Consider the following 13,454-nt stretch of genomic DNA (forward strand, 5'->3'; position numbering starts at 1 on the left):
AAATTTGGTTCTTAAAATGTGTACATCACCCCACTATTTCATAATTTTCAACCACAAACAAAAAACTCTGGATCACAGCAAATATCATTTCCTGCTCTTCTTTGTCATGCCCTTCGACATAATCTCCGTAAACGAACCTTTTCCTGTATTCAAAAACCGAAATGTATATCTCAAGTTCAGAAAAAACAACAAAGCAGCGCAACAAAGATAACAGTACATGCCTCACTCTTATCGTGGTCATACTGAATCAAAAAAATGCACCTACATCCCCTTATATCATGCATTTTCCGCTGAACATCCAAAATATGTGCATCATAATATATAGCCTGATCTTTTCGTTCCTGCAACAAACGGTAGAAGACTAGAAGGTTATATATATATATATATATATATATATATATATATATATATATATATATATATATATATTTCAATGGAATAGTAGATAAATTATGATCATGGGTATTTAACTACCAGAAGGCAGAGCATGTCATCCCCAGGTTTGACTTTTTGACATTCCCAGTTATCTAGCGGGATTGAACGCTCTCGCACGTCATTTTTCACATTAACCCACTCGTCTTCGTCAGATCCAAACCCAAAAAATCTCACTAGAACTTCCTGAATTATAAGATATATGTAAGAAAATTGGCGTCAGCCTCAAATAGATAGGAAAACGAGAGCTATTAAGACATTAAGAAAGACTATCAATATTAGGAAAGTAGGAAACACATTCAAATATAAGCAAAGTGAAATGGAATAAACAAACGCAATTCAATTCCATCACAAAAGAATCTCACATTGCACTAACATAAAAATTGAAGGTTCCAAAGGGCAACCAATCAACAGTTTTAAGGCCATAATTTGGGGTACTCTCAAATCTATGGTGTTTATTTCGCAAATGGTTATTAGCTAGAGTTGGCTAGAGCTGCTATTTGGCTCAACAAACTGAATATATTGGCTGAAATTGTCGGTTATTTATTAGAAAAAAAATGGGTGAAATGCCAAAACCAATGAAAATACTTCTAGGAGCCTTTTGATTTTGGCTTAAAAACTAGTTTTTCAACTGGCTAGAATAACGTTTACCAAACACTTTGTTGTTTTCCGCAATAACTTTAGCTTGGTAAAAACAACACAGCCATCTCTTCCATAATCCAGACTTGATTGTTACTTCTCATATTGCAATCTGGTCATCTATATTTCCCCCTAAATCAGTCCCTTCATAGGCATGTATAACACACAGCCATCTTTTATTTCATTTACTAAGTGAACAATATCATGGAAACTTACAGCTTCGCCTGAGGTGATAATTCTGTGTGTGATGAATCTATCAACATCGTACCTGCATATAAAAAAGTAACAATGACGAGGTTGTAACAAAGGGCTCATAAACTAGAGTTTATCTACAAATTGGAAGAATCTGAAGCTCTGAACACTCAGATTGTTTCTTCTAGACTGAATCCCCATACAATGTGCATAGCTATAGCAGAAGATTGGTACTAGAACAAAAAGAGCATGCGCTTCATCCATAGAATGTTTTAGACAATGTGAATAGTGCAAGCACACAACACATAGCATTCAGGTTGAAGCTTAAACCAGCGAAACATAGCATTTTAAAGACCATTTAAGGAAAAAATGAATCCCTAACCAAGCATAAACCATAAGCAGCTATATTCTGAACCGCTTCGGTAGTTCGGTAACTTTCAATCATAGACCCTTCTCCAAGCACTCCTTTTACAATTTCCAAGGAAAAAAAATCTCCCTGGAGTCGAAATTTTACTGAGAATTATAAGACTACGTAAACCTCAACGAATGCATTGTGCTTAAAATTCTAAGCTTGATCACAGCTTGAATTCTAGTCCAAGGCCGTCGAGCATCGCCGGTATTTCTTCTACCCACAACTATAACATGAAAAATATGCCGATTCCTTGTATGGAACACATCGAATAATCAATTACTACATGGACTTAAAAGAGAGAAATGACCAACTAAATCAAAAATATTAACAACCTGCTTGTCTATGCTATCTGGACTTACCAAGCTCCATCCCTAGATGACTTAGCCTCAAACTCCAACTCCGATAGATCCGGCAACTTCTCTCCTGATATAAATAACGATATCAGGAGTCAGACAGCACTATATCAACTGTAAACATGCATGAAAACAATTTCTAAATAAAGGGTGATTGATAAAGCAAGCAAAAGAAATTTGCTTCTCAGGTGGAACAAGATGTAGAAAGAGAAAAAGGCTTAAAAACTCAATAGCATATAAATTGTTTCAAAGAAGACCTATATAGAATTGAAGATCAAATTGGGAACAGGAAGTAACAAGGTCTAAATACCCCAGAGTTATAGGATGGGTTTATGAACTAACACAGTTTAATTTCATCGAAAAGCACCTCATATGCTCAAAAACTTTTATAGGGAACTTTATTAAAAATTTCCAGCAGGGAAGTCAAAGCAGGCAATTCTTTTTCCTCAGGCTATCTCTCCACTATTGTTACCTCCTCACCCTGTTTACAGTGAAGCAATCAAAGGAGTAAAATCCCAATCCCTCTCTTCCCCTCTCTTTATCCCTGGTATAGACAAACCAGTTGCTTGTGCTTTGGTTACTTTTTCCTTGCATAAACCACATAAAAGAAATGTGTCGTTAGCTAATTATGATTTAAAATAGCATTTCCCTATTGTTAAAAATTGATCCAAATTTGTTGTGCATTGCAAAACATGGAACAATCACTTCAAGACGTAGTATGTAGCAATTTTCTATAATGATGTTTAGAAAGCAATTGGTGGTCACTTTTGGTGGAGATTAAAGAGCATAATGTTCTCTAAGGATGCTCCCCATGATTTTCTGCAAGTGTTTGATCATACAAGATTGTAAGAGTACTTTTAACTAACAACTAGAAGTTCGACAAGATGATAAGCAAAAAAAAAAAGCAGATATATACACACCAGAATTCTCCAAAATATTTTTATATTTCCCAGCAGCATACTTGTAGAAAACATAGCACAAAAACAAGGTCACATCGCATTGTCCACATAGTAAAGGTTTTAAAAAAAAAAATGAACCGATATTGTCCGGGTTGTAAAGGTGTAAGAAAATTGCATTTTGAGCCATTACAAGAATCATCTCATGCTTACGGCCAATATCAGTCGTTACAATAACCGCATCACCGTGCTGTCGCTACAATCACGCCCCTCTCTACATTTTCGCACTATGCTAGATTAGATCAAGCAGCTCACAGATTAACTCTCCACATTACACACCCAAAAATTAATTGGAAGATCAGGAACATATGTGAGAATGAATACCATGAGTCCAGGCCACACTTTAAATTATTAATTAACTTATCAACAGAAATACTTTGCAGTATTGTCATCAGCAAGACAGCTAGTACATGATTAACAATAAGTTTTTGAGGTTTATTCTTTCTTGGTCAAAGAGAAACAAGAACAGATACACACAAAAATACACAGATACAGAAACACACATTAATCTAATAATTACGCTGAAGGAAAGTTTATAACAAAATTAGACCAGAATTTAGCTTGTTTTTTCTTTTTAATATTTTCTTCGTGGAGACAACAAGTTTTTCTTCGTGGAAACTAGTCATATGCAACTTAGCTCAATGAATTTAATTCTACTTTTAACAAAAACAGAGTACCTTCAAACACCTGGTTGGTTTCATCAACCTTCTTTTTGTCAGAAGCATCTGGTAGAGCAGCCGCATTTTTAGATACACTGGGAAGAGTAATCTTTTTTTGATTGATTGATGGAGTATTTGCTTTAGCTGGACCCATTTTCTGTCTGTCGCGGAACCAACTTTGCACCTAAAAGACAAACTAGCTAATGAGCAAATGAGACAACAGAAGAGTCGTAGGAAAAATATGAGGTGTAAGGTACGCACCTCAGGCCACTTAACTACAGGTTTCCCAGCCCGTCCAGCAGAGCGACTGCATAATTACAAGTTCTTAGTGAGAGATCTAAAGTCAAAGAATGCAAACCCTCCAATCTATATTAAAATGTAAGATATAATATCTCTAAGTAAAGATTGCAATACTCCATGAAATTACCTGAAACTTTGTGCAACTCTTACACAAAAATGTCGGTTAAGTGACAATTCTCTATGTTCTGTAAATAAGATTTCCAGCTTCTCAATCTACCACGAACAACAAAGTGTTAACCATTTTCACAACTCCAAATATACAACCAAAAAATTGTTGTTGCAAACTATCAAAACTTCCCATGCAAACCAGCACAAGTTATTACAATCTCCAATCAATGACAAAATGTGGAATCCAATAAATGCTTAAAAAAAGGTCTCAAGGATCCCTAGGCTCTAAAGCTTTAGACGTGAAAGCCCAACTGCATTTATATGTGCAAGGCCATTTCAATTAGGCGCAACAGGAGAGTTGTTTTTCATATTTACCATCTGTTATTGTCTCAAATATTAATTTAAGTTTGGTGCCTTATTTCAATTTTCAATGAGGCAGATGCCTCACAACCAATACTTTGCACCAACGCTCTAGGACTCCAACCACTTCAGTACACCTTGAGCCTTTTAGTACCTTGTTTAGTACTCTGTACTTCGATAAATGAACACGTAAGGTTACATTTTCATAACTCACAAGGCATTAACAAAACTGAACACTCATATGTGTATTGCTATCCCTAAATACCAATTAAATTGATGTAATAAAACTGATACTAGGGCAACTAATGTGGGGTGGTATATAGAGTTAATTGGCTCTCTTACCTACTATGCTAGTCTTTTGAGTGAATTCTCTCATTTATTCAAAAACAATGGTATCAAAGCTGACTCGAAGTGGTGGCCTATGGAGTGGTGGCTTGGGTTAAGCTAGCTGAGATGAACGAGTACGTTGGAACTTATGGGGGTTCGAATGTAATGGAATAGATTTAACGTCATTACAAGGTTATGAGACTTTGTGCCACATCGGTTGCATGGGCAACTAATGTGGGGTTTATAGAGTAAATGAACTCTCTCACTTACTAGGCTTAGTCTTTTAGATGACTTCTCTGGCTTGCTCTATAACCAACACATTACATAGAGAGAAAAACCACACATAAACCCTGAAATATTAATATGCGAGAACCATCACTGAAGTTGTTGAACCTCATGTATATGCTAGCAAAGCCCTTAATGGACCATCAATGTACTTTGTTTAAATTCAAAATTCTAACTCAGCCATACTTCAAAATTCAAACAAAGCCATTACAAAGAGAAGTGCAAATTAATATTTCAGCATGCTTAATTTTCAAGAAATACACAATATAAGTTTGATTTGACTAACTAAGAAGTGCAAAATCATTATCAGCATAAAGTGGAGCAAGGGTGGAAGCACATTTAGTCTAGATCAAACCAGAATTACCTAATTCAATAAGCCATAACCCCAGGCAGTTCCAAGCCAAACTAAAGGACCTATTGCTTAGTTTCTATAGGCGGGATATACCGGATATGATGAAGTCCAAACTAAAGCACCTGATTATCTATATAAAACAATAAAATGATTCTTGTGTCTTGTCTAATGTCTATCCATCCTAGGAATTCCATTCCATTAAATCACTCAATAAAAAGGTGCACAGCATGGAAGTACAAAAGTATTAGGCTCCTTCACACATTCTACAACATCAATATGAGCAATTTTATAGTATTAAACAAATATGTTTCCATTTATAGCAAATTGGACAAACTCAATAACTAACAATTGAACTGACAGAATATCAGAAATATGCAAGAATGTAATATGCATTCCACTAGTCAGCAATGTCTATTTACAAAGCTGCATATTTACCCATAATTTAGTTTATTTAATCACAAGGATTAATTAAAATTAGAGGTGGTATCCTTGTGATTAGTGGCACATTACAGCCAAAATTTAGAAATTCAAAATTTGAAAAAGCAAATTATAAAAAGCTCCTCAATGGTGAATTTAAAACACCAAAACTTGTACAAAGAGCAATAAGATTAAGAATAAATTAGGGTTTGATCGATACTTTATACTTCATTTTGGGAATTAACTGTAATTTCATAGAATGACAAAAATCTGCAACAATTCATCAAAATCCAGACGAAAATTGAGAAAACAAAAACACCAGGAAAAGAAAACACTTACTTCAGGATCTGTGAAGCCAGAAAAGACCTTTCTTTCTCTGGGTCGAAGACGATCCATGGAAGAAAAACCCTACTTTTACTCTGTGGAGGAATTGTCAGTGTTGGTTTGGTTTTTCAAGGATTTATGCACCTGGAAAATGTGGCTCATAAATTATCTTTTAACTCCGTTTCGATTTTTTTTTTTTTGAATGTTTTCCATTTTTTTTTTTACTGTTTTCGATGTTTTATTTTCTCCGTTTCTAAGACATAATCACACATTCACACTCTTCTTTATTTAAGTATAAAAATAAAATTTTTTGAAGAATAATATATACACCCTTAATTCTGTATATAAAAAAATCTAGTGACTTTTTAATATAATTTAATATAATATTCGAAATACTTAGATATTCTATTAAATTTTTTTAATTTTATTTTTCTTAAAAATTTAAAATAATTACTTAAAATATTAATTATTTCGAATTTTTATACTACACTCTCCTAAAAAAGAAAAAAAAATTAATAATAAAGAAAATTTATTGATTTTTATATACAACCTTAGGGTTGAAATATCAATGGTATAATTCAACCCTGAGCGTTGTATATAAAAATCAACAAATTTTCTATAAATATATTTTTTATGAAAATATCTCTATCCAATTTTTTTATTAAAATATTTTATTTGTTATATTTTTTATTCTTATCCATATATTTCAACTACTTTTTAATATAATCCTCACAATTTAAATAATCTTAAATATTTTTTAATCATTGTCCAATATATCACTGTGATAATTTTTATGGACGGAGTGAGTACTCGTTCATTATTATTTGTTCTTTTTTTCTCAAATAAAAATTTTTAGCCAATTGTTTAATTTAGGTGCTAAACAGATAATTGGTGGAATTAATTTTAACAAAGAAAAAGTGGGTAAAAATCAAAAGTTAATTAAAAAAAAAAAAAGCAACCGATTCAAAACCTATTTGACAAACAATTTGTTTGGCTATTTAACAATAAAAAACCAAAAGCCAAAATTAAAAATAAAAATTAAAAAAAAAAAAGAAGAAGAAGAAAGAAGAGAAAGAAGATTAAAAAGCAATTCACAAACCACAAACAGGGAGTAATTTTTTTAAAGATTTTCGTAAAGGACTTAAGGTAACATCACATTTGCTCAATATTTAATACGAATATTTAATATATTTAAATTCACCTATTAACTTTTAAAGCTTTTGTTAGCAAATCACTAAATCCTATTACCAATTTCAATAAGTTATAACATCAACTTTAAATATATTTAAACGCGGACATGAGTTTTTAAGTTTTCCCTTTTTTTAAATTGTAGGAATGAGCCTGAAAAGTCATCTCTTTTATAAAGACGGTCTCTCAAGAGAATTGTTAAAATAATAAGCATTATCAAAGAAAAGTTACACACGTTAGAAAAGCATAGCTTACAAGAAGTTATGGTAATTACAAAGAGGTTTTAAAACTTCCAATGAAGTAATACAACATGGGAGGTTAAAAAATCATAATCTCCGAATGATAACCTCCCTAAAAAGCCAAAAATTTAATTTAAAGTTTTCCACCATAAGTTGTTTCAAACTACAAAGGAAGATACGCAACTTTTTTGGTAGTGGACGTGTGAGTGCTAGAAGTGAGCAAGGAAGTTTCATACTTCTCCTAGGTGGTTCGTATTGGTATTTACATGTGAAGAAGACTTGTCTAAGTTCCCTTCAAAAGATTACCAAAAATCATAACTAAACATTAGTTAGAAAACCCAACTTTGAACATCTTGTCAAATATTTGACATCCATCACATTCTTACCCAGAAACATTAACAGTTAAATAACTCGCAAATATAAGTCAACATAATTTCGAAAAGAGAGGCTAGTTGGTAGTTTAACGTGTTACGTGCAAGGCTTAGTTAGAATAGTTTTTCTTATGTTAGTTTATTACATATATGCACTTTCATTTTTACTGTCAGTATGGAAGAGACATCTAAATCTATTTGGGAGACGGTACCGTTGTGCATGCTATTCGCTGACGACATTGTGCTGGTAGCAGAAACTAGAGAGGAGGTTAGTAATAAATTGGATGAGTGGAGGGAAACTTTAGAAGATAAAGAGTTGCGCATAAGTCATATGAAGACCGAGTATTTGCGCTGTGACTTTAGTAGGACAGCACCGGTAGATGAACTAGAGGTGTCCACTGATGAAGCAGTTGTTAAAAGTACGACAAAGTACAAGTATTTAGGGTTAATCATTCAAAGGGATGAGAAAATTGATTGAGATGTAAATCATCGTATACAAGCAGGTTGGCTCAAGTGGCGAGCAGCCACAGCGGTGTTATGTGATAGGAAATTCCCAAGCAAGTTAAAAGGCAAATTCTACCGGACGGCAATCAGACCTGCTCTGCTATATGGGACCGAATGTTGGCCTGTAAAGAAGATTTTTGAACATAGGATGGAAGTTACAGAAATGCGTATGTTGAGGTGGATGTGTGGGCACATATTGATGGATCGAATTAGGAATCAAGAGTTTAGGGACAAACTAGGGGTAGCCCCTATTTCTGGAAAAATGCGCGAAAATAGATTGAGGTGGTTTGGACATGTGCAGAGAACGAATTTTGCCGCCTTGTGAGGAGAGTAGAAAGCATTATAGTAGAGGGTAAAAGGAGTCGAGGAAGACCCAGGAGAATTTGGGATGAGCAAATAAAAGTTGACTTATATGAGTTAAACCTCTCTGATGACCTGACTAGGGATAAGGGTAGTTGGAGGCGCCATATCCATGTTTTAGACTACTGATGTCCTCTTAGATTACCTTTTGGTGTTCTTGCCATCTTACTTCTCTCGTTTCTTTTATATTAAGTTTTTGTTTTCCTTTATTTTGTAGTTGGTTCTACTTATTTATTTTATTTATATGCATTTAATTTATCTTTCCCATGTAACCACGTCTCCTTATCTTTCTCGAGCCGGAGAACTCCTTTTGGTCGCACTCTCCTTTATAGGTATGAGTTGTCGCCATCCTTTGAAGATTAAACAATGCGGAAATTAGGGTTTTGGGAATACTGTTTTCTGTATTCATTAAGGAGTAAACCATTCTCTAATATATACATGAACACTAGCATCTATTCTAGGAAACTAAATATCCTATACATTAATTAAGGTAATATAGAATAAACAAGAATAATCTAAATATATAAAATATATACTTTCCCACACTCCCCCTCAAGTTAGGTCGTGGGATCATCGATGCATAACTTGCATAAAGTACTATTGAAGACCTCTGATGAGACGGCTTTTGTGAGAATGTCAGTTAGTTGGTCTTTCGATCCAACAAAAGGAAGGCGGATGATCTTGTTCTCTAGTTTCTCCTTGATAAAATGTCGGTCAATCTCTACATGTTTCGTTCGATCATGTTGAACCGGATTCTCGGAGATGCTTATTGTTGCTTTATTATCACAATATAGTAGACTTACCTGTGTCTGGTGGCAATCTAGTTCTCCTAAAAGTTTTCTGATCCATAGAATCTCTGTGATTCCTTTTGCTATTCCTCTAAATTCTGCTTCGGCACTAGATAGGGCAACTACCTTCTGCTTCTTACTCTTCCTAGTGACCAGATTACCCCCTACCAGGGTGAAGTATCCTGAAGTAGACTTCCTGTCATACCGATCACCAGCCGAGTCTGCATCTGTGTAACCGATAAGATCAAGATTATCATTTTTTGAGTAGAAGATTCCTTTACTACTGGTTCCCTTTAAGTATCTCAAGATCCTCAAGACTCATGTCATATGTTGCACTTGAGGTCGATGCATGAACTTACTTACAACTCCTACTGCATAGGCGATATATGGTTTCGCTTGAGATAAATAGATCAGTTTCCCTACCATTCTTCTATAACGATCTTGATCTGCCATTTCTGCCCCTTCAACAATTTATAGACCATGATTAGCTACCATAGGAGTCTCTGCCGGTTTGCAATCTAACATGCCTGCTTTTGCCAGGAGATCTAGGGTGTACTTTCTTTGATTAATGAATATCCCCTTCCTTGACCTTAGAACCTCTATCCCAAGGAAGTATTTCAGTTGTCCCAAATCATTCATCTCAAATTCTTGGAATAATTTGCCCCTAAGCCGATCAATTTCCTTAGCGTTGTTCCCAGTAATCACCATATCATCAACATAGATAACGAGACATGTATTTGGTTTCCACTCTTCCTGAGAAATAGAGTGTGGTCTGAGTTGCTTTGTCTGTAACCAAATCTCTTCATTGCTGTAGTGAATCTTCCAAACCATGCCCTTGGAGATTGTTTCAAACCGTATAGCGCCTTTTTAAGTTTACACCATTCTCCTTGATTATAGTCATCTGAGTAACCTGGTGGAGGTTTCATATAAACTTCTTCTTCAATCTCCCCATGTAGGTAGGCATTCTTTACATCAAACTGATATAGGGGCCATTCTTTGTTTGCTGCTACAGAGAAGAGGACTCGGGTAGTATCGATTTTAGCCACAGGTGAGAATGTTTCCGAGTAGTCTATTCCATATGTCCGTGTGTACCCTTTCGCAACAAGCTTCGCTTTATACCTCTCAATGGTTCCATCTTCATGATACTTGACCGAAAAGACCCATTTACATCCAACCGTCTTCTTGTTACTTGGTAACATACATTTCTCCCATGTCCCGTTTTTCTGGAGGGCTCTCCTCATTCATAGCTTGTTTCCACTTCGGATCATGGAGGGCTTCTTCAGTGCTTTTTGGAATTATACTGGAATAGAGAGAAGTATTGAAGGCAATAGTTGTTTGTGATAGTTGTTCATCATCCCGCCTATTAATAGGGTATCGGGATCTCTGGGATTCAAACTTAGGATCATATCTTTTGGGAGGCATTCCTCTTGTACTCCGTGGGGGCAATTCATATTTTTTAGGAACAGCAACACTACTTGGCACAATATCATCAGTAGGTATATCAATTAAAGGAGCAGAAGAACTTGGTGTTACCTCTTATTCAGCCGGATGCTCGGGGACTAGAGTAGTCTGAGGAGATAGTTCAGTGACAATGTCAGTGGCAATATCAGTGGTAGTGCCTACTTGTTCTTTGGGATCTTGATTTTCTGCCAAGGGATGGATTAACCAGCTAAGATCCTCACTCACACTCTCCCCCTGAGATCGAGGCTGGGTATAGTAGTAAGATTGTTCAATGAAGTCACAATCCATGGTGGTATAAAGTTTGTTATAGACGGGATCATAACATCGATAGCCCTTCTGAGTAATGTCGTACCCAAGGAATACACATTTAACTGCCCGTGATTCAAACTTAGTTCGTACCCTGGAGGAAAGATGGACATACACTACACACCCAAATATGCAAGGAGGAAGGGAGTGAGAAGAGGGAACAGGAGTAAAGGTATGGAGGGTGGCAAGAGGAGTCTAGAAATGGAGGATTTTAGTAGGGAGACGGTTTGTGATATAGGTGGTAGTAGCAATAACTCGGGCCAAAAACGGACAGGTATATAAGCCTCAAACATGAGAGCTCGCGCTATCTCAAGTAGGGTACGGTTTTGCGTTCAACAACCCCATTTTGTTGTGGAGTGTCTGGGAAGGAGGTTTGGTGAACAAGACCATGATCGAAAAAAAAATGTTTCATTGCAACAGAAATATATTCACCACCATTATCTGAGTGAAGGATCTTAGGTTGTGCATGGAATTGAGTAAGAATCATGTTATAGCATTTAACAAAGACATCAAAAACTTTAAATTTGTGTTTCAAAAAATAAACCCAGCACATACGGGAACAATCATCAACAAATAACACAAAATATGCAAAACCATGAGAGTTAATATGTGGGGTTGTGCCCCATACATAAGAATGTACTATATCAAACGGTTTGGGAGCACGAGTATTATTGGGAAAATAGGAATGTTTATGACTCTTAGCCAGTACACAAGTTTCACAATCTAGGGACGTAGTACAACTATGAAGAGAAGGAAAAAGTCGTTTTAGATAACCTAGGGACGGATGACCTAAACGACGATTGGTGAGCAGGAGATCCGTGAGCAAGCATTGCACCACTATTCTGAATCACCTCATCGACATAGTATAGTCCACCTCGTTCGGTACCACGCCCAATGATCGTCCCTGTTTGAGCATCCTGCACAATACAATTTTCAGAGGTTAGGAGCACAGTACAATTCCATTCCTTGGGTAACTGATTAACCGACAATAATTTATGAGATAGACTGGGAATTAACAAACAATTTTTAAGATGAAGAGAAGGAGAAATATCGACTGGTCCAGCAGTCAACCGGTACATATTCCCCATTAGCTGTTTGGATATGGGTTCGATTAGTAGGATGGGTTGATAAAAAATCAATGGGATCAAAAGTCATTGTATCAGTTGCCCCGCAATCAAATATCCATTGAGAGTTAGGTTTATGGCTAAGAAGACTTTTGGATACTATGTGGTGTGGGCCTGAAAAATTAGTGGGCTTTTTGTTTGGTCCTAAAGGTTGTAAGTGAGATTGGGAAGTATGAGGTAGGGTTAGTTTTAGGTTATAAATAAGAGGGTGAGTGGGAGTGTCTCCTTCTCCAAGTGTTGCGGTTGTTGTTTCTCTCTCTTCCCTTCTCTATTTCTCGCTGTTGTTTCTGTTGTCTGTTTGTTCTGTGGTCATTGTTTCCTCTCCTTCCTCCTTGTTGCAGCCCCTCACTTTACCTGATACCACACATGATGTCGGTTGATCGGCAGTAGTCAGGTGAGCCTTACCGCCGGTCCGGCTTGCCGGTGCCTTGGTGGCGACTTTCCGCTAGCTTCTGTAGATCGTCCCACCAATCGGGGTACCCCACAAGCTTGAAGCATCATTCCTTTGTATGCCTTGAGCCACCACAGTGAGTACATCGGAGTTTTCTCCGGTCATCCTCTTCTCGGCTTCTCTGGAGGGTTTTGTTTCGCATGGCTAAACCCGATCCAATCTCTGAGGGACTCGTTCCCAGTGATGAGACGCCGTTCATTATTCTCCGGCGTGCTATTTCCCGTCTGATTGTGGCGTAGGCTGCCTCCACAGTTGGTAAAGGTTCATTATTGAGGATGTCCCTTCTTTCTTTGTCTAGATTGCCACCAGTAAGAAATTGATAAAGTCTTTTTCTTTGTATATACTTGTTGAATTCTGTTATGTCCTTCGAGCTGATCATTGGATTCGGCATTCTCCGGTCAATTCTTTCCATAATATATTGAGTTTACCGTAGTAAACCTCTATGGTGTCATTACCTTGTCTTAAAGTTGTTGCCTTTGAACTTAGATCAAAGATCTGGAGTTCATCTCTACCACATCCCAAGAGACTTTCGATTCCTTGCCATAG

At 36.2% G+C, this 13,454-nt stretch overlaps 1 protein-coding gene across 2 annotated transcripts in view; it reads right to left on the reverse strand.

Moving 5' to 3' along the window:
- The window catches only part of LOC130802895 (protein SAWADEE HOMEODOMAIN HOMOLOG 1-like), a 6,515-nt gene extending 166 nt beyond the window's left edge, over window positions 1–6,349 (reverse strand). Inside the window, exons 1-9 of one of the 2 annotated variants that reach the window (XR_009039816.1) lie at window positions 6,132–6,349; window positions 4,071–4,156; window positions 3,905–3,950; window positions 3,662–3,827; window positions 2,035–2,098; window positions 1,288–1,339; window positions 475–618; window positions 222–361; window positions 1–143 (exon numbers count right to left, since the gene is read on the reverse strand). The exon at window positions 1–143 is cut by the window's left edge and continues 166 nt beyond it. Coding sequence is in view for 1 of the 2 variants with exons in the window: in XM_057667000.1 (XP_057522983.1) it covers window positions 105–143; window positions 222–341; window positions 475–618; window positions 1,288–1,339; window positions 2,035–2,098; window positions 3,662–3,827; window positions 3,905–3,950; window positions 4,071–4,156; window positions 6,132–6,188 (774 nt within the window). In the remaining variant the exon portion in view is untranslated. The remainder of the gene's footprint in view (window positions 144–221; window positions 362–474; window positions 619–1,287; window positions 1,340–2,034; window positions 2,099–3,661; window positions 3,828–3,904; window positions 3,951–4,070; window positions 4,157–6,131) is intronic. The other variant, XM_057667000.1, reaches the window with a different exon arrangement.
- Window positions 6,350–13,454: the final 7,105 nt, after the last annotated feature.

The sequence above is a fragment of the Amaranthus tricolor genome, chromosome 16, assembly GCF_026212465.1.
Source record: "Amaranthus tricolor cultivar Red isolate AtriRed21 chromosome 16, ASM2621246v1, whole genome shotgun sequence".
Classification (NCBI taxonomy): domain Eukaryota; kingdom Viridiplantae; phylum Streptophyta; class Magnoliopsida; order Caryophyllales; family Amaranthaceae; genus Amaranthus; species Amaranthus tricolor.